At 42.2% G+C, this 26,012-nt stretch overlaps 1 protein-coding gene across 1 annotated transcript; it reads right to left on the reverse strand.

The window, feature by feature from the left end:
* Positions 1-5,601: 5,601 nt before the first annotated feature.
* Positions 5,602-20,528, reverse strand: bet1 (Bet1 golgi vesicular membrane trafficking protein). Its single transcript, XM_080207937.1, has 4 exons — positions 20,352-20,528; positions 15,514-15,617; positions 12,762-12,818; positions 5,602-10,062 (listed from the first exon to the last, which is right to left on the reverse strand). The coding sequence occupies exons 1-4, from the start codon at positions 20,368-20,370 to the stop codon at positions 9,907-9,909; spliced, it is 336 nt and encodes a 111-aa protein (XP_080064063.1). The 5' UTR covers positions 20,371-20,528; the 3' UTR covers positions 5,602-9,906.
* Between the last annotated feature and the right edge of the window lie 5,484 nt (positions 20,529-26,012).

Genomic DNA, 26,012 nt, shown 5'->3' on the forward strand with positions numbered 1-26,012 from the left:
GTACATTGGGATGTTGTTAGAGGAATTACTGAACTTCCAGTGCTTCTCTGCTGAGTACCATGGGATATTTCTACATCCGAACCTGAAAATTGAGATTAGTTTCTTATCCAACAAAAGTACCTACAATAAAAGTGCTTCACACTGTTCTGGGGTATCGGTTAGATTATAAGCTCAAACCATAGGAGGAACAGTATGTTGAATTTTAAGACTTGAGCAAAGTTACAGTCAACAGAACTCACATAATGTACTCCAAAGATCCAAATACCATTCCTCAGCCTGATGTCTCCTGTCAAAATTCTACACTGTTTTGAGAGAGAATAGAAATGCCACTGGTGGAATATTGGAACAACTTCCATAATGGAAGCAAAGGAATTCAATTCTCAGATCATTTAATTAAATGAAGCTTAACTCCATCATTGTACAATGAAGTAGTTGATGGATTATGATGTATTATGTTTCCTGCATAAGGACACTATCTCAGTGAAAGACTTCATTCATCTGCACTAAGATGTCTGCCTCCAAAGACAGCCTCCTGGCATAGTCACGTGACTGCAGGAGCCAGATTGTTGTCAATCAGACTGGTTGCATTTCAAGCCCAAATGTATACATTCGTATATCAACCAGTCAACAAAAGACAAAGTTATAACTTATCAGAGAGACAGTGAGCGAGGTGCCCTCATGCTGGTGGGGTTTGGCGGGGGCGGGGAGGTGTGGAGATCTTTGAGTGGTGGGGGTTGCCCCTCTGTACGTGAGGATTGGGGGTGTTCCCCCTATCTGCCAGAGATCTGGATGTCGGTGGGGGGAGGGGAGAGGGTGCTTTAAACCTCCACTTCCCAACAGAACCTCAGAAGAGATAAGAAAACCTGGAAAGAAACACACACTGTTTTTTCAGTCAGGATCTGACACTTTGCCATATTTTTGGAATATCCCACTCAATGAATGAGAATTAGTAACACTTCAAGTGGGGAATCTCACCTTTCGTTTCTTATTTTTTTAAACTATGCATGTTGGAACAAGTCAAATGAGGAAAAGTTTTAGCACTATAAATTGGAGAAATTGCACAAGCATAATACTGTGTTACACAAATCTGTCTATGATAGAATCCAATGAGCTACTGAACTGAAACTGACCCCTCCAACAATGGCCAATTTAATTGGCTTCTTAATGAGCTAACAAGTTAATTGACAGTCTGCCAGGATCCTTAATTGGAATTGTGTCTATGTAATCTAATTGGCTGGTTTAGATTAAGGCAAATATACAAAAATACACAATTAAAAGGTTAAATTTATAGTCAGTAAATTCACCAGATTAAATAACAATACATAACAGGAAGACCAACTACATGGAAACAAGGAAAATCAATTGTACTTAAATTGTTAGGTCAACTACCACAACATGTATGTTAGTTTGTTTTATTAGGAAGCCCTCTTATTAAATAAGAAGCAGAAAACATGTTTTGGGTTAATTAGGCATTTGGGATTCAATTACAAAATATTACACAAACTAATGGTTTAATATCTGGAATTTGGAAGATGATGGTTTCATTTCATTAAGGGAATTGATGGGGCCACAAGAACCTATTTTAGTTCGTTGAGAAGTCGAGGACGAGGGGCATATCATCCAAAATTAAAGCCCAACCTTGTAGCAGTGACATGCAGAAATGTTTCTGCACACAAAGAATAGAAACAATTTGGAACTCTCCTTCATAAATGGCAATTGATGCTAGATCAATCATTAATTTAAAATTGGAGACTGCCAGATTTTTGCTAACCGTAAGTATGATTGGATATGGGATAAAGGCAGGTTTGTGGAATGAGATCAGACTCATTCTCATTGACTGTTGGAGCATCCTCTCATTACTATGTAGTTAGCTCACTAACTGAGCTATAGATTAGGTATTTGTTTAATGCAATTATTTTTGGTATGGTTATGTAACACGTACCAAACAAGACCTTGAGGGATTAAAAATATAAACAATGGGCATCTAACTCCCTGGATGTATGCTTAATAGAATTAACCAAGGCTAATATACTTCTGGGGTCAGGAGTGGGTAGGAAGGCATACACTTAAAAATACATTTTCACGAGGTTGTGGAGATGAGTTTATTATGAATTAGCAGTGCAACCAGAACTACCTGTGCACCTTATTGGCTGTGTGCCTCTTTGGGGAGGGTAAGGAGGAAGATCAGGAATGACTGATACTGCTTAGGAGTAGCCTGCACCTCTCAAAGTGGAGATGCATTTTGGCTGCAAAGAGGGAACACATCAGAAAGGGTTATAGATGTGCTCCAAATTTTGGCTCGAGGAGGAGTTCTTGGAATGCTGCTGGGATAGTTTCCTGGAACAGTGTGTGTTGGAGCCAACGAGGGAGCGAGCTATCTTGGATCTGGTGCTGTGTAATGAGGCGGGTAGAATTAGGGAACTTGCGGTGAAGGATCCTCTTGGGGAGAGTGATCATTGTATGGTGGAGTTTCTGGTGCAGATGGAGGAGGACAAAGTGGGTTCATGGACACGCGTCCTTTGTTTGAACAGAGGGGAGTATGGTAGGATGAGAGAAGAATTGGCGAATGTGGACTGGGGGAGCGCGTTGGAAGGTAGGTCTGCTGACGAGCAGTGGAGGATCTTCAAGGAGATCTTTCTTGGCGCTCAGCAGAAATTTATTCCGATGGTCAAAAAGGACTGTAGGAGGAGAGGTAATAAGCCGTGGATAACGAAGGAGGTGAAGTGTTCAATTAAAAGCGGAGGCGTTTAGAGTAGCTAAGAGTAGTGGGCGAGAAGAGGATTGGGAGAGGTTTAAATGTCAACAAAGATTGACAAAGAAGTTGATAAAGAAGGGTAGGAGAAACTATGAAGCTGGGCTAGCGCTTAATATAAAAAAGGATAGCAAGAGTTTTTATAAATATATAAAAAGGAAGAGGCTGGCTAGGGTGAATGTTGGTCCCTTAGAGGATGAGAAGGGGGACTTAGTGGTAGGGGATGGGGATATGGCTGAGGTCTTGAATAACTTTTTTGTTTCGGTCTTCACAGAGGAGGACGTGAATAATTTGCCGGATGTTAGAGATGGAAAGGTGGTAGGACTGGAGGGTCTCGATGACATTACTGTTACTAGAGAGGTGATGCTCGAAAGACTGGAGGGGCTGATTGTGGACAAGTCCCCAGGACTGGATGGAATGCATCTGAGGGCCCTGAAAGAAATGGCGGAGGTGATAGTGGATGCCTTGGTGGTTATTTTCCAGATGTCGCTGGATTCCGGGGAAGTGCCGGAAGATTGGAAAATGGCTAATGTTACGCCATTGTTTAAGAAGGGTGCCAGGCAAAAGGCGGGGAATTATAGGCCGGTTAGTTTAACGTCTGTTGTAGGTAAAATGTTAGAATCCGTCATCAAGGAGGAAATAGCGAGGCATCTTGAGGGGAACTGCTTGATAGAGCAGACGCAGCACGGTTTCGTTAAAGGGAAGTCGTGTCTGACAAATTTACTGGAGTTCTATGAGGATGTGTCTAGGGCGGTGGATAGAGGAGAGCCGGTGGATCCGGTCTTTCTTGATTTTTAGAAGGCGTTTGACAAGGTACCTCAAGAGGTTATTGCAGAAGGTCAGGGGGCATGGAGTTGGGGGTAGGGTGCTAGTGTGGATAGAGGATTGGTTGTCAAATAGGAAGCAGAGTGGGGGTCAATGGGTGCTATTCGAATTGGTGGATGGTGACTAGTGGAGTGCCCCAGGGGTCGGTGCTGGGGCCTCAGCTATTTACCATTTATATAGATGATCTGGAGGAGGGAACCGAGTGTAGGGTGTCGAAATTTGCTGATGACACCAAGATTGGTGGAAAGGCAAATTGTGCAGAGGGTGGGGAGAGTCTACAGAAGGATCTAGATAGGCTGGGCGAATGGGCCAGGAAATGGCAAATGGAATTTAATGTTGGCAAGTGCGAGGTGGTCCACTTTGGTAGGAATAATGGTAGGAAGGATTATTACTTACGTGGAAAAAAACTGCAGCAGGCGACGGTGCAGAGGGACCTCGGGGTCCTTGTGCATGAGTCGCAAAAACCCAGCTTGCAGGTGCAGCAGGTGGTCAGGAAGGCGAATGGGATGCTGGCCTTCATTGCGAGGGGGATTGAATATAAAATTAGGGAGGTCTTGCTGCGGCTGTATAGGGCACTGGTGAGGCCGCAGCTGGAGTACTGTGTGCAGTTTTGGGCGCCGTACTTACGCAAGGATATTTTGACCTTGGAGGGAGTGCAGAGGAGGTTTACTAGGCTGATGCTGGAGTTGAGGGGGTTGAGCTATGACGAGAGGCTGAATAGATTAGGCTTGTACTCGTTAGAGTTTAGAAGAATGAGGGGAGATCTCATTGAGACGTATAAGATGGTGAATGGGATGGATAGGATAAAGGTGGAGAGACTCTTCCCGCTCAGAAAGGATAGTAGGACTAGGGGGCATAGCCTCAAGATAAAGGGGGGGCGGTTTAGAACAGAGTTGAGGAGGAACTTCTTCACTCAAAGGGTGGTGAATCTCTGGAATTCTCTGCCCGTTGAAGTGGTGGAGGCTGCCTCTCTAAATATTTTTAAGACGCGGGTTGATGGGTTTTTGATGAGAGAGGGGATTAAGGGTTATGGGGAGAGGGCGGGAATGTGGAACTGAGCCACGACAGATCAGCCATGATCTTATTGAATGGCGGGGCAGGCTCGAAGGGCTAGTTGGCCTACTCCTGCTCCTATTTCTTATGTTCTTAAGTTTTGGAGACTCTTGTCACAAAGGAGACATCAGGTTCCTCTGGGAGATGGAAAACACAATTAGTAGAAGGTGGCTCATGAGGTATATCCCCAGAGTTTCATTTCTGGTACTTGACTCCAATCTACAAGATGTTCACTGAGTTCAACTGTATTGTCAAGGCAAGAATTCTGAAAGCTCAATTACTCTGTGCTCACATTATCTGTCCTCAGGACTCACGAAGCTTAGCTTAATTAATCTTCTGGTATATTCTGAGTAAGGTGCTGGGACACTAAATTCACCAAACCTTTCTCCAGCCAACATAGATTCCTTTTTAATTATGTTTTTACATTTGGCATACGCCCTGGATGTGTGTGGGACACCTGATTCAATATGGCAGGTAGTACACCTCAGTCCAGAGATGGGCACATGTGCCATTTTAGACACCAAATCATTTATCCCATGTTTGAAAAATTGGGTTATCAAGATTTAATTTCTAGGCACTTGTTTCACAGATCTGTTATGTATAATTTGTTTCTGACTAATAAAATTCACAAGTATAATTTAGTCAATTATCTCTGGCACTGTATCTGTACGTTCTGAATGCCTCAAAGTCATACTGCGGCTGCTTGAAGGCCCTAACTTTAAAAAATCTTTGGAAGTTTAGAAAACATATTTTCAATATAACATACTTCCTTAGTCATGTGACTAACTCCTATCTTGTGGGCGTGTTCTTTTTCTTATACTGAAAGTACTCTCTTCTATACATCACTCACTTCAATGTTTGTATACAGTTGCAGCAAAGAAAAATTATATATCACACACTGAATTTTAAAACAAGTTGCTCCAGGTTGTAAAACTGATTTTTTAAAAGTGAAAAGATTTAGAACTTTGCTAAATGCATTCTTCTACAACTATGATTATTGTTCACATTCAAATCATAATGCAAGTTAAAAGTTCTGATCATTTTTGATAATTTGATATACTCCTGCATTTAATCAGTGTGTCATCAACTCCAGGATTACAAAAATACCTAATTTCCTTCCATATTTATTATTGGTAAATATCATCTGACAACAAATTTTAGATAACAATTGTGCTGTGAACTTGTGTTCTATTTAATATCAACACAACTGTTTAATATTCAGCACAAACAGTCATTATTGTTCAAAAGTGTTCCAACTGGCGCTGGTAATGGAGTAGAAAAATGGCACGAGGAGTGAGAATGTTAGTTTGTGTCTGGGAAAACACAACCTTCTATTGTTGCCGTATGACATTGTTGGCTGCCAGTGACATTTAGAACAGAAGATAATTATGGCATATTTAAGCAATTTATAAACATTGACTTTCACCACCAGGATCTATGTTAAAATAGAACCATCCTCTCTTGTGTTTTAGTGCATTCTAGATTAAATTACCAATAGGACATCTTAATCTGTTGTCTTTGTATCATTTGAACTGCTTTTTCATCAAAGTGTCATAGTCTTTCACTGATACACATTGTAATTCCACCATTAGTTCATTTGGAATTGTGTTGAATTATCTTCCTCAGCTCCTCTTTACAGTAGTATTGTTGGAGACTCTGACTCACCCTCTCCTCATTTGCAAAAGACATCAATACCTCTTGTTTGGATGACACCTTTAGTTATCTCCAAAACTTTTCTCTCAACTCCTGCTTAGTGTTCGTTCCCTCCTGTAAGTTACCTTGGGATGTTTTACAACATTAAACATGCACTATGATTTCGAACAAAAAAATGGCAAACGTAAATGATTTGAATACTTTATAGATAGAACAATAACAGGAAAATCATGTTTGGAAAATGTGCTGTACTTCAAAGAGATGTAGCTAAAAAAGATCTCTCCTTCCCACACTGATTTACCACTGAACAGTTATAGATTTACATCTAAATCAAATGCCAATTCTTCTATAATGCACAAGACATATATGAACATTTTTATGCCAAAGTTTCTACTTCCCATTATTTTATATTCCACTGAAATTACTAAAAGGGGGGAAAAAACACTACTTGGGGAGTAAAATAAAATCCATCAATTAATGGGAAAATGTACTTAGTTTATAATTCTTGATTACAGAAAACAATTGCACCAGATGAACAAAAAAAAGTCTCTAAATAACTGTCGTAGACTAGAGTTTTAAATATGTAAAATATGCATTTCATGAGAAAATTCTATAGTTTGAAGAAAAGGCCCTCCAACCTCAGGCAGTAATCTCCTGCTGAAACTGCCAATTGATATTGAATTATTGGCAGTTTGTACAATGGATGGTGCCCGCTGAGAGACTGATGCAAAATATCCTACATAATTCAATCAATATCCTTACAAGTACCACAGAGGTGATCAACAACCCAGGCTCCAGCATTAAAATGCACTCTTTAAACAACTTTAGCACTCAATACACTGAAGATTTTAAAGTCTTTCCTAAGAATCCATTTATCTTTAAAGGAAAATTACACAGCATTCAAGAAAATAGGAAACATATCCAACTCTGTAGGGACAAATCCATAAAACAATGAATTGAAAATTGTTGTTTGGTAATACAGAATTTGGGTATTGCTGATAAGAGACATATCAAAATTTTGTCGTGCACTCATCAGGATCAGGTATGTGAGTCATAAGTCACAAAGATCGGTGGATCACATCAAACAGCATGTCCCAGCTGCTGTTTGCAATAGGCAAGGTACAGACCTACCCAACCAGCCTGTGTGGGAAAACAGTGCCCAACATTTAGGGTGACATGGTGATAGAGTGGTTAGCATGGCTGCCTCACAGCATCAGGGACCCAGGTTCGATTCCCGGCTTGGGTCACAGTCTGTGTTGAGTTTGCACATTCTCCCCATGTCTGCGTGGGCTTCCTCCAGGTGCTCCAGTTTCCACAGTCCAAAGATGAGGGTTAGGTGGATTGGCGATGCTAAATTGGCCCTTAGTGTCGGAGGGACTAGCAAGGATAAATGCGTATGGTTAAGGGCTTATGGGGGTAGGACCTGGGTAGGATTGTGATCAATGCAGACTTGATGGGCCGAATGACCTCCTTTTGCATTGTAGGATTTTATAATTAGATAGGATTCCATGAGTGGACAACATTTGCTAAATAATCCTCAGTGTGCTAAAAATTAGACTAACAACCAATTTAGGATTGTCAGTTGGACTCAGCGTGGCATATTTACAGGTACTGGAAGCTACATGTATTAGTATACAGGGCCCTGTCCTTTGCAGACAGGAAAAAACACGTATACACACTATGCCTTTTTCAGCTAAACAAAATAATTGAGTCATTTGCTGACTCATTCCTCAGGGCAATGTCTTGACCAGAGTCAAACTGCCTGATTTGAATTTCAAACAATATTTGATAGTCAACTATTTGTCATCATCAATTACTGCATTCTCCATGGCAGTGCCTCTAATAAGAGTCCATTTGCCAACCATTCAGCACTCTGTTCTCACAGTATAAATTGTTTTCTCCTTATACTGGCATTCACGCTAAGAGTTTTGATGAGTGCAAGACGAAAAGCTTTGACATGTCTTCATTTTTGGCCATACCTCAGATGTTGATAATCTAAGTTACAATGGACTTGGTCTATCTCTCAGAGAAAAAATGAGTACTTCAGATTTTAAAATGAAGTACATCAATAAGACTGGAAGTTAAGCACCCCTTCTTTTGAAGAGCTCCCACTTAAATATGTATTGTTTAAACTTTCACAACTGCCTTTTATGTCTCACAAATATCAGTGAAAAATTCTAGAAACTATTTCTCACAAAATGTTAAAATTCAAGGTCTGCCACAGCATTCTAAAATTAGTTTAAAAAAAAAGGTAAGCTGGTAGAAATGGAGCTGGCATATATCATGGAAAGTCCCTTAAAATTGGAAAGCAACAAAAGCAGTCTTTGCTTCTGTTCACTTGCTGTCTTCTTTAGGCTTCAACATCGTTCTGTTACCAAAAAGACAATCCATCATTCTACTCTCAGGTACCAACTACCCACAGGATGTTCACAGGAGCTCTACTCCCTATCCAAGTGCACTTTGTATCGCCTTTCTGACTGTACTTACTCATTTTCATGATCATTTTGGAATTCCTAATACTTCATTCAACACCTCCAAGCACTGGTGTCACAAATAGAAAAGCAGCATGTTTTACAAAAATGTAAACAATAATGAGGTATAACAATATTCCTGTAAGGAAATTTCTCTTATTTTTACAAATCCAATTTTATGACAGAAAGCTAATACAGCATTCAGGAGTATCGACAACTTGCTGCTGATCCTAGCTAAAAGAAGCAATTGGTGCTACACTGTCTCCAGAAGTTGTATGGAAGCCACCTGATAGACAGATCTGATTGTAGGTCATGTGTCTCATTTCTGTTTAAAGGCCATTTAGGGAACAGAAGTTAGTGAAGTAGAATTTTAATGTTGTCTCAAAAAAAGGCTAGAAAATCACAAGCCTATTGTGAGAGGCAAGAAAAGAAATGATCAAAACTTGCATACAAGATTCAAAGATACTAAAAAGTAGACATATTTAAAGATTTTATATATCTTATAAATACTTCTCATGGGAATTCAAGTTTAGGGACAAGCAATAAAAGTGAGATCTGAGAGTTTCAAAGGATGAGTTGGCTCTTTCCCTTCTGCCACACCCCTCCACCTCCCAATTCCAGAGCAACTTGGCCAGTCTTTGGCAAAAGTAACATGCAGCATTTTAGAAATGGTCACATCTCCCACTGTTGTGTTACACTGCTTGTTAATGTACCAGTCTGAACCCATAAACTGTTTAAATCCAACTTGCAGAAATTAGAAAATTGTTAATTAGACTAATTTAGAATTAGAAAATTGTACTGTTAATTGGTTAACACTTTGAAAAATGTCATTTCTAAGTTAATGTCTCACTATCTATAAAAACTACTACACAACAAACAACATACAGCAGTTCACTTGCTACAAGAAAATAACCAAAGTTAATTTTCAATGTCATTACTGGCCTTCTCTCATAAATATGAAAATTTGATTTGATTTGCAACCAGTGAGAATGGCCAAGAACATGAACCGCAGTCTGCAATGTGAGTATAACATCATTCTCAAAGTTTTTAGGATTAATTGTACTTAAATTATTCTAGAAAATGTCTTTCATTTCAATTTCTCAGTTGTAGGTAGTGAGTTCTATCCAAATATTGGAGTGGCACAAATTTATTTCACCTCAGTTTTATAACCCAGTAAAGTACAAAGAATACAAAAAATGCAAATAGCATCATGTAGCATAAGAATTTTGTTTGGCTCCCTCGAGATATTTGTTTGAGTCTACCCATGGTTGCTCCCAATAGTCCACCTGTGGATTCAAATCCTGTATCCTGTGAAAACAGCATATAAATGCAGTTAAATAACCAGTGAATCATTATTAGAATAATGAATATTATGTACATTTTTAACACATGGTGGTTGGGTGCTTTAGCATCTAAATGCATATTATTGAAAAAAATTGATACATTTCCCATATTTTATAAAAAACAAAGACCTGGAAAAAATGAACATCCTTCAACTATAGTGTGCTTTGAATAACAAATACTTTTTACCAATTCATCTGTTGGAAGAGCCTCCCACTTCCTAACTCAAACCAATTTTGCCACTGGTATTTCTGATTAATTTCTACCTGTTTTCTGTTACACCAGTGCAATTCTTGCTGCCTCTGTACTTTTTCAGTTATCAGGTACATCTTTCTTTACATAACCTCACTACTTTAGCAGCACATGGCCTTCTTTTTATTGGTTACCAATGAGAGTTCCACTTGCACAGCTCAATCTGGTTTGCACATTCTTTTGTATAAATGAAAGGAAACTGGTGAATTTCCATCTGCTAAATATATTGTTACGATTATTTTATTATTACAGACCAGAGTCATTCTTGGGTAAACATCAAAAAATCTGTTGGAAAAATTGACTCCCAATACAATCTCAAACTCAGGTAATGAAGTCTTGGTTTTGCCATAGGCCATTCTATTAAACATTTAGTGCCCACCTTCCCTTTGGAATCTTTCTACTACACCAAATGGAAGCTTCCTGTCAAATGATATTGTGATTTGGCCAATGGGTGAAGTTGGAAATCCCACAGTAGGTAGCACTGCTGCCCCATTGTGCCAGGGAGCTGAGTTTGTTTCCCTTCTGGGGTCACTGTCTGTGCAGAGTCTGCTTGTTCTCCCTGTGTCTGCGTAGCCTTCCTCCAGGTGCACCGGTTTTCTCCCACCATCCAAAAGGGGGGCTGGTTAGGTGCATTGGTCATGCTAAATTCTCCTTCAATGTACCAAATAGGCACTGGAGTGAGGTGACTAGGGGATTTTCACAGTAACTTCATTGCAGTGTTAACATATGCCTACTTAACATAAGAACATAAGAACATAAGAAATAGGAGCAGGAGTAGGCCATCTGGCCCTTCGAGCCTGCCCCGCCATTCAATAAGATCATGGCTGATCTGTCGTGGCTCAGTTCCACTTTCCGGCCCTCTCCCCATAACCCTTAATCCCCTCTCTTATCAAAAACCCATCAACCCGCTTCTTGAAAGTATTTAGCGAGGCAGCCTCCACCACTTCAACGGGTAGAGAATTCCAGAGATTCACCACCCTTTGAGTGAAGAAGTTCCTCCTCAACTCCGTTCTAAAACGCCCCCCCTTTATCTTGAGGCTGTGTCCCCTCGTCCTATTGTCTTTTTTGAGCGGGAAGAGTCTCTCCACCTCTATCCTATCCATCCCATTCATCATCTTATACGTCTCAATGAGATCTCCCCTCATTCTTCTAAACTCCAACGAGTACAAGCCTAGTTTATTCAGCCTCTCCTCATAGCTCAGCCCCCTCAACTCCGGTATCAGCCTAGTAAACCTCCTCTGCACTCCCTCCAAGGCCAAAATATCTTTGCGCAGGTGCGGCGCCCAAAACTGCACACAGTACTCTAGCTGCGGCCTCACCAATGCCCTATACAGCTGCAGCAAGACCTCCCTACTTTTATATTCAATCCCCTTCGCTATGAAGGCCAGCATCCCATTCGCCTTCCTGACCACCTGCTGCACCTGCTAGCTGGGTTTTTGCGACTCATGCACAAGGACCCTGAGGTCCCTCTGCACCGTCGCCTGCTGCAGTTTTTCGCCCCGTAAGTAATAGTCCTTCCTACCATTCTTCCTACCAAAGTGGACCACCTCACACTTGCCAACATTAAATTCCATTTGCCATTTCCGGGCCCATTCGCCCAGCCTATCTAGATCCTTCTGCAGACTCTCCACACCCTCCGTACAATTTGCCGTTCCCCCAATCTTGGTGTCATCAGCAAATTTCGACACCCTACACTCGGTTCCCTCCTCCAGATCATCTATATAAATGGTAAAAAGCTGAGGCCCCAGCACCGACCCCTGGGGCACTCCACTAGTCACCATCCGCCAATCCGAATAGCACCCGTTGACCCCCACTCTCTGCCTCCTATTTGACAACCAATCCTCTATCCACGCTAACACCCTACCCCCAACTCCAAGTCCCCTGACCTTCTGCAATAACCTCTTATGAGGTACTTTGTCAAACGCCTTCTGAAAATCCAGAAAGACCACATCCACCGGCTCTCCTCTATCCACCGCCCTAGACACATCCTCATAGAACTCCAGTAAATTTGTCAGACACGACTTCCCTTTAATGAAACCGTGCTGCGTCTGCTCTATCAAGCAATTCTCTTCAAGATGCCTCGCAATTTCCTCCTTAATGACGGATTCTAACATTTTACCTACAACAGACGTTAAACTAACCGGCCTATAATTCCCTGCCTTTTGCCTGGCACCCTTCTTAAACAACGGCGTAACATTAGCCGTTTTCCAATCTTCCTGAACTTCCCCGGAATCCAGCGATGTCAGGAAAATAACCACCAATGCATCCACTATAACCTCCGCCATTTCTTTCAGAACCCTCGGATGCATTCCATCCGGTCGTGGGGACTTGTGACAATAATAAATAAACTCTGAGTGTACATTCACTCCAGATACATTCATTAAGGACAGTTTGAGAGAGCATGCAATACATACCATTTCATCCAGAAGTTTATTATGGTATTTGACTTCAGTTCCAATATCAATAGAAAGCTGTGTGAGGGAAGGGAATGGGAACAATCAGCAAATGTTTAACTGCATATGGTAGTTTTTCCACATATTACACGTTAAAATTATTTCTACTTTATGCCAAGGTTATGATGCAATTTCCATTCAATGCCATGTTTGGGAATTTTTTTGTATGTATTTAATGGAAAAGATGACAGTACAGAGAGGGACATCCATGATATCTTACAAATTTGATTCTGGTGGTCACTGGGAACAGAAAAACTTGAACAATTCGCACTGGACTTTAACATCATATTACAGATATGGAACCATTTTTACTTGAAAATACTATTACTTACGTGGCGAAAAACTGCAGCATGCGACGGTGCAGAGGGACCTCGGGGTCCTTGTGCTTGAGTCGCAAAAACCCAGCCTGCAGGTGCAGCAGGTGGTCAGGAAGGCAAATGGGATGCTGGCCTTCATAGCGAGGGGGATTGAATATAAAAGTAGGGAAGTCTTGTTGCAGCTGTACAGGGCGCTGGTGAGGCCGCAGCTGGAGTACTGTGTGCAGTTTTGGTCGCCGCACTTACGCAAGGATATTTTGGCCTTGGAGGGAGTGCAGAGGAGGTTTACTAGGTTGATTCCAGAGTTGAGGGGGTTGAACTATGAGGAGAGGCTGAATAAACTAGGCTTGTACTCGTTAGAGTTTAGAAGAATGAGGGGAGATCTCATTGAGACGTATAAGATGTTGAATGGGATGGATAGGATAGAGGTGGAGAGGCTCTTCCCGCTCAGAAAGGACAGCAGGACTAGAGGGCACAGCCTCAGGATAAAGGGGGGGGCGGTTTAGAACGGAGTTGAGGAGGAACTTCTTCACTCAAAGGGTGGTGAATCTCTGGAATTCTCTGCCCGTTGAAGTGGTGGAGGCTGCCTCGCTCAATATTTTTAAGACGCAGGTTGATAGGTTTTTGATAGGCAAGGGGATTAAGGGTTATGGGGAGAGGGCGGGAATGTGGAACTGAGCCACGACAGATCAGCCGTGATCTTATTGAATGGCGGGGCAGGCTCGAGGGGCTAGATGGCCTACTCCTGCTCCTATTTCTTATGTTCTTATGTTCAAGTTATTCTCTCTCCCCTCCAATGAGGATTGTGTCTTTTCTCTGCTAATGTAAACTCATTTTTTTCTCTCTTAATCCAGTGAACGGGAAAGGGAAAGTCAAAATCATGAACTACAGAAGGAGGAACAATTGGACAACTTCATTGTTCATTATTATTATTTGAATTATATCGCACAGTTCAAACACAGTAAAGCTATGTGCACCTGTGGAGGTATAAATATAAAGTACAAATGGTGCAGTTCATAAACCATAATACAACTGTAAACAGAGAGTGAACTTTTTTCTAAGATGATAATTCATTATTAACTTCTACTGATAAATCTTGAATCAAGGTTAGCATCAAGGAAATAGAAAACAAAAATCATAGCAGAGGATACTTTGCACAGGATTGCAATGGATGTATGGCACATAAACAGGCCATTTGGCGCAACTAGTCCCTGCTAGTGTTTATACTCCACTCAAGCAATCTCCTATCTTGCCTTTTCAGATTCAACCATTGTAATTATCTATTCCATACTCCCAGACATACTGTCTAACTTTTCTGAAAATGCATCCATATTATTCATTTTTCAATCACTCCCAGAGATGCACATTCTCATCAACCTTTGGGTAAAGAAGTTCCTTTCGCGTTCCCTGTTGAATTTATTGGTGACCACCTTATCTTGATGATCTATTCACTAAGATTAAGTTAAGACACTGCAAGAGAAGATTTCTCAGTTCACAATTAGTAACAAAATCACAAATTTGTTGTATTCAAGTGGATGATTTTGTTACAAATGCCACAGAAATCTTACTCCATTGCTGGGTATAGCATCTAAAAGAGTTTGATTCTCCAACAAAAGCCATACACATTCAGTATGTTTGAAGCAGACAGATTTCTAAATACCATTGACATGAAGGGGAAAGTGGACAGTGTGGGAAGATAGTATTGAAACGGATGTTCAGGTACAATTGTATTGAATGGCGGAGCAGGCTCAATGGCCTACTCCTGCTGAGAAAACAATTGCTCAAATAGCTCAAAAACATTCTTAGTGCTCTTCTAAGAGTTTTTAAAATGTTGATTTATCCTCCAATGATACAGTCTTCTGTTGTCTCAGTTTGAAGAGAGCAATTCAATCACAATTAATCTCTCGTGACTGAGAAACAAAACTGCGACAGCAGTATTGAAATAATAATTGGAGCCCACTGAATTTTTTTTAACAGTAAAGTTAAAGTACAGTTTACTGTTAATTGAAGTTCATATGTTGCTAAGAAACATCCAGAAGTTTGAATTAAGCAACTTGAATACAGAGTTTGTTTCCCACTATTTCAATTCAATTTAAATGAGCAACTCTGAATTAACAGTTCTTTCCTGTAGACGGGTCATCGAACACGAAACATTGACTTTGTTTCTCTCCACAGATGCTGCCAGACCTGCTGAGTTTATCCAGCATTTTCTGACTTTATAACGGAAGCGGAATGTATTCATGGTCATTTTACATTTACACACCTTCAGTACCCAAAAAGTTAATGCTAGGAAATATATAATAAAATTACATACAATGAAAATGAACAAATGCACTTTATAAAAACTACTGGCAGTTCATTTAAAACTTTAATTGTTTGCAAGTTTTGGAACGTACTGATTTTAATGCCGTCACTTTTTCTCGAAGGCCCTCAGTTAATTTATCATTTTCCTCTTCATACACGCTGTAACCGCTTCCAGTGTAAGCGGGAGCTCCTTCCCCTGGGGAGTGGGTAAGAGATGAAAGAATTAATTGTGTAGAGATAAAACACTGATATTTATCCTTGAATAAAAAAAATTCCTAAACACACAAATGTGTAACAAGATATTTAATTTATTCTTGAGATGTGAATATCCCTGGTAAGGCAAATTTTTACTGCCTGTTCCTAACTGCCTTCGAGAAGGTGCTGGTGAGTTGCCTTCTTGAACTGCTGCAGTCCATATGGTGCAGGTAAACCCATAGTGTGGTGGTGGTGGTGGGAGTGGGGGGAGGCTTCAGGATTTTGATCCAGCAACAGTGAAGGAACAGCGATATATTTCCAAATTAGGATGGTGTGTGGCTAGACTGGAAATTTACAGATGGTGGTGTTACCATGCACCTGTTGCCCTTGTCCCTCTGGGTGGTACAGATTGTTGGTTTGGAAGGTGTGTTGAAGGAGCCTTGGTGAATTGCTGCAGTTTATTTTGTAAATAGTACGTGCTGCTGTGGAAGAAGGAGTGAGTGTTTGTGGATGGGGTTCTAACCAAGCAGGCTGCTTCATGTTGGATGGTGTTGAGCTTCTTGAGTGTTGCTGGAGCTGCACTCATCCAGGCAAGTGGAGAGTATTGTATTACTCTCCTGCCTTGTGCCTTGTAGATGTTGGACAGGCTTTGGGGAGTCAGGAGGCCATTACTCACCACAGAATTCCCAGCCTCTGACCTGCTTTTGTAGCCACCGTAATTTTGTGGCTGGTCTAGTTCCATTTCTGGTCAATGATAAACACCAGGGGGAACAATGGGGGAATTCAGCAATGAGAATGCCATTGAATGTGAAAGGGCTGATGGTTGGATTCTATACTTTTGGAGATGATCATTGCCTCGCAATATGGTGTGAATGTTACCTGCCAGTTATCAGCCCAAGCCTCAATGTTGAATCGATCTTGCTACATATGGGCACCAATGGCTTTTTGCAAATGGTGCTATCAGCAAATATCCCCACTTTTCACCTTATGATGGAGAGAGGGTCATTGCTAAAGCAGCTGAGGATGATTGCGCCTTGGACACTACCCTAAGGAATTCCTGCAGTGATGTCCTGGGGTTGAGATGATTGACTTCCAATAACCACAAATGATCTCCTTCTGTGCTAGGTATGATTCCAACCAGTACAGAGTTTGCCCCCTCATTCCCATTGATTCCAATTTTGCTAGGGCTCCTTGATGAGACATTCAGTCAAATGTTGCGTTGATGTCAAGGACAGTCAGTCTCATCCTAACTCTATATTTCAACTCTTTCATCTATATTTAGACCAAGACTGTCATGAGGTCAAGAGTTGAGCTGCACCTGGCAGAAGTCGAAACAAGTGTCAGTGAGCAGGTTATTACTGGGTAAGTGCTGCTTGGTGTCACCAACACCATCCATCACTTTGCTGATTGCAAATAGACTGGTGAGGTGGCAATTACCTGGGTTGGATTTGCCCTGCATGTGGTGCACAGGACATGTCTGGGTAATTTTCCATTTTGCTGGGTAGATGCCAGCATTGTAGCTGCACTGCAGCAGCTTGGCTAGGGCACAAGTTTTCAGTTCTATTGCCAGAATCTTGTCAGGGCCTAGTGCCTTTGTAGTATCCACTGCCTTCAGCTATTTCTTGATATCACGCGGCTGGAATTGAATTATCTGAAGGTTGGCGTTTGTAATGCTGGGGACCTCAGGAGGAGGCCGAAATGGATCAACCACTCAGCGATTCTGGTTGAAGATTTTTGCAAGTGCCTTATCTTTTGCGCTGATGTGCTGAGCTCACACATTATTGAGAATAGCGATACTTGTGGAGTCTCCTCCTCCAGTTACTTGTTTAATTGTCCACTACTGGATGTAGGAGGCCTACAGACCTGAACTCTGATCCAAAAGATCAAAGAACAGGGTTGCACAGGAACAGGCCTTTCAACCCACCAAGTCTGTGCTGATGACACCAAGATTGGGGGAAAGGCAAATTGTGCGGAGGGTGTGGAGAGTCTGCAGAAGGATCTAGATAGGCTGGGCGAATGGGCCAGGAAATGGCAAATGGAATTTAATGTTGGCAAGTGTGAGGTGGTCCACTTTGGTAGGAAGAATGGTAGGAAGGACTATTACTTACGTGGCGAAAAACTGCAGCAGGCGACGGTGCAGAGGGACCTCGGGGTCCTTGTGCATGAGTCGCAAAAACCCAGCTTGCAGGTGCAGCAGGTGGTCAGGAAGGCGAATGGGATGCTGGCCTTCATAGCGAGGGGGATTGAATATAAAAGTAGGGAGGTCTTGCTGCAGCTGTATAGGGCATTGGTGAGGCCGCAGCTGGAGTACTGTGTGCAGTTTTGGGCGCCGCACCTGCGCAAGGATATTTTGGCCCTGGAGGGAGTGCAGAGGAGGTTTACTAGGCTGATACCGGAGTTGAGGGGATTGAGCTATGAGGAGAGGCTGAATAAACTAGGCTTGTACTCGTTAGAGTTTAGAAGAATGAGGGGAGATCTCATTGAGACGTATAAGATGATGAATGGGATGGATAGGATAGAGGTGGAGAGACTCTTCCTGCTCAAAAAAGACAGTAGGACTAGGGGGCACAGCCTCAAGATAAAGGGGAGGCGGTTTAGAACGGAGTTGAGGAGGAACTTCTTCACTCAAAGGGTGGTGAATCTCTGGAATTCTCTGCCCGTTGAAGTGGTGGAGGCTGCCTCGCTAAATATTTTTAAGAAGCGGGTTGATGGGTTCTTGATAAGAGAGGGGATTAAGGGTTATGGGGAGAGGGCGGGAAAGTGGAACTGAGCCACAACAGATCAGCCATGATCTTATTGAATGGCGGGGCAGGCTCGAAGGGCTAGATGGCCTACTCCTGCTCCTATTTCTTATGTTCTTATGACACAAATGCCTCTCTAATCTAAAGTTTCCTTTGTGGGATTGTTTATCTCTAACTACCTAGCCACTGTTTGGTATGCAAGTAGAATTTCAAACTTAGAATCCCTACAGTGCAGAAACAGACCATTTGGCCTATTGAGTCTGCACCAACTCTCCAACAGAGCATCTCACCAGATCCTAACCTTGTAACCCCATATACTTACCTCATTAATTCACCCATCCTGCAACATTAAGGAGCAATTTGGCATGGTCAATCAACCTAACCTGCACATCTTTGGACTGCGGGAGGAAACCAAAGCACCCAGGGGAAACTCACACAGACATGGGGAGAATGTGCAAACTCCACACTGTCATCCAAGACTGTAATTGAACTTGGATCTCTGGAGCTGTGAGACACAGTACTAACCACTGCCACCTCTAATCATGTAATCGTGTGTTGTAGCTTCAACAGGTTGTCTCCTCATTTTGCACTATGCACTACAGTCTTGACATTCCTTCTGCACACTTCGCAATATAAAAGCTTTAAAAATTCAGAATCATTCCAATTCAAATAATTTATAATAATGAAATAATTGAGATGTTCCACATTGCCAGATTATTTTCAGGTATGTTATACTGATCTTCCCTCCTATCACAAAATTAGTTTTGTATTCAGTAATTAAAAACAATGAAAATTGTTTTCTGGACAATTTGATATCAACTCTATCTCTCCATTATCTCTTTCAGCCCCTCAATACCCTTAACTCATGTGCTGTCAACTGCTTGTCCAACATGTAATTCTTGGATTATTGGCAATTAAATCCAGTGCAACATCGGCAAGACTGAAGCCAACATTAAACCCTGTCACAAATTCCATTCCCTTCTTTGATAAGCAGGCAGTTCATAAACTCATTTAATTCTGAATTGAGCATCTAAACCCTATCTTTTCCATTAGAAGAACCATCTAATGCCTCCTTTGCAGCAATGTTGCTAAAACCAATATTCACATGTTTGTCTGCTCTAGACTATTCCAATGTTTTATTGGCTGATTTGGCATCTTCAATGCTCCATCATTTTCAGTTCATCCAAGATCTGCCTTCCAGTAGTCTATCCATTATCAGGTCACACTCATCTGTCATTCGTGTTTGCTAGTCCATACAGGCTTATGGCCCCAGACAAATCCCAATCTTAATATTCTCATTCCTGTTTTTAAATCCGTGTTTCCATGATCTCCTCATCAGTCCCTACAACATTAATTCTTCCAACTCTGGCCTCTTGTACATACCCTCACCCAACAGTGAAAGTATCCAGATACCTCGGCCCTACAAGTATGCTTCAACCTATCATTTTCCTTTGAGATCATCCCTAAAACCAACACAGTTAATGAACTTGCTGATCGCCACCTTCGAACATCTCTTTGATTTAGCATCCATTTTATTTCCTGTTTCTGGGTCATTTGTTGGGACACTTTTCTACAAGACATGTACAACCCCAAAACATTGAAATGCAGCAATTTATGCAATTGTTCAGTTATGTAGCTCCTTCCAAATGCTAACAGATATCTTGAATTCCATATGTAGCATCCTCACTCATAAAACAAGCCTCCCAGTTGCAACTGTGTTGTTCGGCAGCGATGCGATTTGGAACTATGGTTTTACATATCTGGTTCTAGCGGCTGTTCCTCCCATTCTACAAGCTAACTTGTTTTCTTCTTACAAATCTAATCGAATGCATTTCATTATGTGAGAGCTTTAAATAGGAGGACTGTATTATAGATCAATAATGCTACTACTATCAGTTGACTGGTGGCCTGGGACCCTGTGCTGCATAAAATGTGTATCGTCTGCAAACACCATTTAAATTTGTTTTTATTAATGCTTGGCATTCTGGTCTTACCCAGCCCCGCACGTCTCATTTCTCCGACAGTCTAGTCTGAGTTTTTGCCCTCCTGTGACGATATCACTCTTAGATATAGGAGTACTGGAACCAGGAACCCTCTTGTCTGTTGAACTCTGGTCCCTGACTTCCTTGCGAGCGCCACGACATCAGTGAGCCTGCGTGGGGGCGGTGCTGGGCGCGCGCCGGCATTCTGGGAGAGAGAGAGAGAGAGAGAACATTGTGTTGCACGGCACCACGTTCCAAATGCAGCGCTGCTCTCAGGGACCAGCCGGCACCGCGTTCCAAACGTGACGCTGCTTCCCGGGGCCAGCCAACATTGCGTTCCAAATGCAGCGCTGCTCGAGCCCCTCCTCTGGGGACCAGCCAGCTGCTGTAGAGTAATTCAGCTTCTGTCGTGATCTCCACCCCGGCATCATTTTTACAGCTAAAACTACAGCTCCTAGAGCTCGGTACCAGCAGCTTCAATTGACGTCATCATGTTGGCCCTGTGATTTGATTTATTATTGTGACATGTACAGTGATAAGTATTGTTTCTTGTGCACTGTACGGACAAAACATACCGTTCATAGAGTACAGATGGGGCGAAGGAAAGAAGGTGCAGAATGTGGTGTTATCGTCATAGAGATACGTGTAGAGAAAGATCGGCTTAATATTTAGTAGGTCCATTCAAAAGACTGATGGCAGCGGGGAAAAGCTGATCTAGAGTAGGTTGGTACGTGATCTTAGACTTTTGTAAATTTCTTTCCCCGATGGAAGAAATTGGAAGAGAGAATGTCTTGAGAGCGTGGGGTCCTTGATTATGCTGGCTGCTTTCCCAAGGCAGAGGGAAAGTGTCAACAGAGTCAATGGATGGGAGGCTATGGGGCTTCTTTGGACTGTGTTAAAAGTAAATTTACATCTGTAGGGAAAAAATGCTAGTGTATGGGGAGAAAGTGAGGGTGCGACAGTACTGAGACAATGGACTGAATGGCCCTGTTCTATGTTGTAATCATTCCACAATGCTGTTGTCAGAATGAGAATGTTTGGAGAGTTGCGCCCCTGTGTTTACACTGCCTTTAAAGTTTCAAATGCAAAGGACAAATGTTTCAGGAAGATAGTTATGAGTATTACAGTGAAGTGGTGATGGAAGTTGTGATGAGTGGTCACAGCTTTAAAATGCTAACTCTCTTTTTCTATGCTGCCAGATTTGCTGAATGTTTCCAGCCTCTTTATTTATTTCAGATTTCTAGTATTTGCAGTACTTTGCTTTTTGTAGAGGTTAGTACCCATGACTGATCTATTAGGTCAGTCATTGGGAAACTAGTATGTGGAATAATAAGTATCCAGTGGAATAAAAGGTGACAGGGCTTATTGCAAGTAAAATAGGAATATGTTGAAGCAGGTTTAAAAGTTGAGAAGGGGGGTCATAGAAACTGAGAAAACAAAACATTGCTGTAGAGATACATCCTAATGGTGAAATATAAAGGTCCGGGTTCAGAGGACTCTCAAATCAGCTTCGCAGGTAGAGGATGTGGTTAAGAAGGCATATGGTGTACTGGCCTTCATCAATCAAGGGATTGAGTTTAGGAGTCGGGAGATAATGCTGCAGCTGTATAAGACCCTGGTCAGACCCTACTTGGAATACTGTGCTCAGTTCTGGTCATTTTATTACAGGAAGGATTTGGAAGCCATTGAAAGGGTGCAGAGGAGATTTACAAGGATGTTGTCTGGATTGGGTGGCATGCTTTATCTTTTCTCCTTGGAGAGAAGAAGGATGAGAGGTGACTTGGTAGAAGTGTATAAGATGTTGAGAGGTATTGATAGGATGGATTCTCAGAGGCTTTTTCCCAGGGCTGAAATGGCTGCCACAAGAGGACACAGGTTTAAGGTGCTGGGGAGTAGGTACAGAGGAGATGTCAGGGGTAAGTTTTTCACTGAGGGTGGTGGTGGAGGCAGATTCGATAGGGTCTTTTAAGAGACTTCTGGATGTGTACATGGGACTTAGTAAGATTGAGGTTATAGGTAAGCCTAGTAGGTAGAGATGTTTGGTGCAACTTGTGGGCCAAGGGGCCTGTCTAGTGTATTTTTTCTATGTTCTCTAATCAGTGGGTGTAATTCTGTCATCCTGCTTGTGGCGGGTTTGACGGCAGGCAGGAGCAGAGAATCTAGCAGGAGCCAAAAAGTCAAAAACTTGGTTGCAATTCTCCCAAAGGCAGATTACTGGTGGATTGGATTTCCCATTGATTGTGGCATGAACGCCATTTGCATCTCATAAAAACAGCTCATTAAAACAGCTGTCCACCTGTGTCCTGACAGGCCTTCCAAACTTGCATCATACCAATGTGAAGTTATATTCGTCTAAAACCCAATTGATAAAGAAAGGCATACACAAGGCGGTCCTCAGTTTGCAAAAGACTTTGAGCTGATGTAGCAAAGCCATTCTGCCATAGTGCTTCATTGCTCCTGATGCGCTGTTCAGACTAGTTCTTGCCATCCATCTCTATGCTGAGCTCATCTTCATGGAACCTCCTTTGTCAGAATCAGATTAGTACTGCATGTGGGGTTGGGGATTACATATGTCTTCTTCTCTGTTGCCACACACCAGTGTCTATCAGGACAGCACTATGCTGTGGGACTGATGCAGCCACCAGGTGGACCACAAAGGTCCACAGTTCACCCAAGAGTTGAGGAGAGGGAGGCTGACGACGAGGGGCAATGTGGAAGAACGGCAGTGCAAGGGGGGGTGCAAGTTAAGGTGAGAGCTCACGATGGACAGGCAGAGGGGCATGAGATGGATGAAGATGATGAACAATACAAGGCAGAGGGAAGATTGAGGGGAGCTGGATGCCAATAAGGCTGCATGTAAAGCTCTCAAACATGGGAGTCAAAGGGATACCATGTCATTTATTGGAAGGTGATGCTGGAAAGTTCAAGATGTGATCAGAGGTTCAAGTGGGGCATGGGTGTTTGCACGTGATCAGCTTGGCAGGAGGGTAGTTGAATGAAGGAACAAACTGCTTAAGGCAACTAGCCTTTTCCCTCTGGGTTAATGACACCTTTCATGGTGTGGTGAAGACAGGTTGGCTGGATAGAGTGAGAGTCTGCTGGACTGGTGTTTAAATATGGCACCCTGGAACTTCAAATTACCAACAGCCAGCCCACCAGAAAATTCAGAGAACTTGCCTGTGCATAATTATGGAGCACTAAAGCAGAATCTGGTGTGGGTTGCTGTCACTCTGGCCAGCAGGAAAGGTACTGAGTCACCATCATGACGCTTGGTCTCAAAAACAGAATTCTGCCCAGCATGTCAAAGTGAGAGGATCAGAGAGGTCAGTTTCCATACGAAACTGACTATGGATGGCTTTCCCAAAGAGCTATCAAAGCCCAAGAAATTCCCTTTCCACAGACCAACGTGTGAGACTCAAGCCTCCCAGCCCCAGAACACAAGTCTGTACATTGTAGGCTATGCTCAAAATTGGGTCATAATTTGTTTCAACCTCAGTTACTTCTCCCTAAACAACAGAGGGAATGGAATTGTATATTTTCCTTAACTGCATTTACCAAATGGTCAGAATTCACTAAGTGGAGAAGAATGTCACCCAGAGTACAACAAAGAACAACCCAGCACGGGAAACAGGCCCTTCGGCCCAATGAGCCCATGCTGCCATTTCAAAGCATTTTCCTACACCTACCCTGCCCCATGTGTATGTGAATGGTACCCCTAAAGTAGTCAGAATTTGTCAATACATTTTCCATGCACTTTTTCACAAAGTTTCAAATGGGGCAACTGTCTCTAAAAGGAACTGGAGACCAGTGTGAACAGGACAAACAACTTTGTCTCCTTCGCCAGATTAACGAATCATTAATGGTACCCGAAAGACCACCCTCCCACCCCAGGAGACATATGCCTTGAGGAGTGTACATATTACAGAGAAGGAAGTGCTGGATGTCTTAAAGTGCATCAAGATTGATAAATCCCCAGGACCTGATGAAGTGTATCCCAGGACCTGGTGGGAGGCTAGGGAGGAAATTGCGGGTCTCCTAGCTGAGATATTTGAATCATCAACAGCCACAGGTGAGGTGCCTGAAGATTGGAGGGCGGCAAATGTTGTGCCTTTGTTTAAAAAGGGCTGCAGGGAAAAGCCTGGGAAATATAGGCCAGCAAGCCTCACATCTGTGGTGGATAAATTGTTGGAAGGTATTTTGAGAGACAAGATCTACAGGCATTTAGAAATGCAAGGACTGATTAGGGACAGTCAGCATGGCTTTGAGTGGAACATAATGTCTCACAAATTTGATAGTTTTTTTGAAGGGGTAACCAGTTAGATGAGGATAGTGCAGTTAATGTTGTCAACATGGACTTTAGCAAGGCCTTGACAAGGTACCACATGGTACGTTGTTGCATAAGGTTAAATCTCACAAGATCCAGGGTGAGGTAACCAAATGGATACAAAATTGGCTTGACGACAGAAACCAGAGAGTGGTTGTGGAAGGTTGTTTTTCAAACTAGAGGACTGTGACCAGCAGTGTGCCTCCGAAATCAGTGCGCCTCCGAAATCAGTGCTAGGTCCACTGTTATTTGTCATTCATATTAATGATTTGGATGAGAATTTAGGATGCATGGTTAGTAAGTTTGCAGATGACACCGAGATTGGTGGCGTAGTGGACAGTGAAGGAGGTTATCTAGGATTGCAATGGGATCTTGATCAATTGGGCCAGCTGGCTGACAAACGGCAGATAGGAGTTTAATTTAGATAAACGCGAGGTGATGCATGTCGGTTGATCAAATTAGGGCAAGACTTAATTAATGTTAGGACATTTAGGAGAGTTATAGAACAAAGAGATCTAAGGGTACAGGTATATAGCTCCTTGAAAGTGGAGTCACAGGTGGACAGGATGGTGAAGGCAGCATTCAGCAAGCTTGGTTTCATTGGTCAGAACATTGGATACAGGAGTTGGGAAGTCCTGTTGAAGTTGTACAAGACATTGGTAACGCCACACTTGGAATAATGTGTACTTCTGGTCACCCTGTTACAGAAAGGATATTATTAAACTAGGAGTGCAGAAAAGCTTTATTAGGATGCTACCGGGACTTGATGCTTTGAGTTGTAAGGAGAGACTGGATAGACTGGGACGTTTTTCCTCTGGAGTGTAGAAGGCTTATGGGTAATCTTATAGCGGTCTATAAAATAATGAAGGGCATAGATCAGCTAGATAATCAGTATCTTTTCCCAAAGGTAGGGGAGTCTAAAACTAGAGGGCATTGGTTTAAGGTGAGGGGAGGGATAAAAAGGAAGCAGAGCGGATTCACACGAGGGTGGAGAGTGTCTGGAGATAATAATAGAGGAAGGTATAATTTTGTCTTTTAAAAAGCATTTAGACAGTTACATGAGTAAGAGGAGTAGAGAGAGATATGGGCCAAATGCAGCTAATTGGGACTAGCTTAGGGGTTTCAAAAAAAAAAGGGGGCGGCATGAACAAGTTGAACCGAAGGGCTTGTTTCCATGCTGTAAACCTCCATGATTCAATGACTCTAACTGAGCTCAAAATAAAAAATCTTATTCCTATCGGTTTTTTACTTGTTGCAAAAGTGAGGTTGCACACCAGTATTTTAAATTAATATTTTCTTTTATATTTATTTGCTGCTTGAAAATAAAGAAAGAAACAAACGCTACTGAA

This window comes from Carcharhinus amblyrhynchos, chromosome 2, assembly GCF_965287045.1.
Source record: "Carcharhinus amblyrhynchos chromosome 2, sCarAmb.v2.hapA, whole genome shotgun sequence".
Classification (NCBI taxonomy): Eukaryota; Metazoa; Chordata; class Chondrichthyes; order Carcharhiniformes; family Carcharhinidae; genus Carcharhinus; species Carcharhinus amblyrhynchos.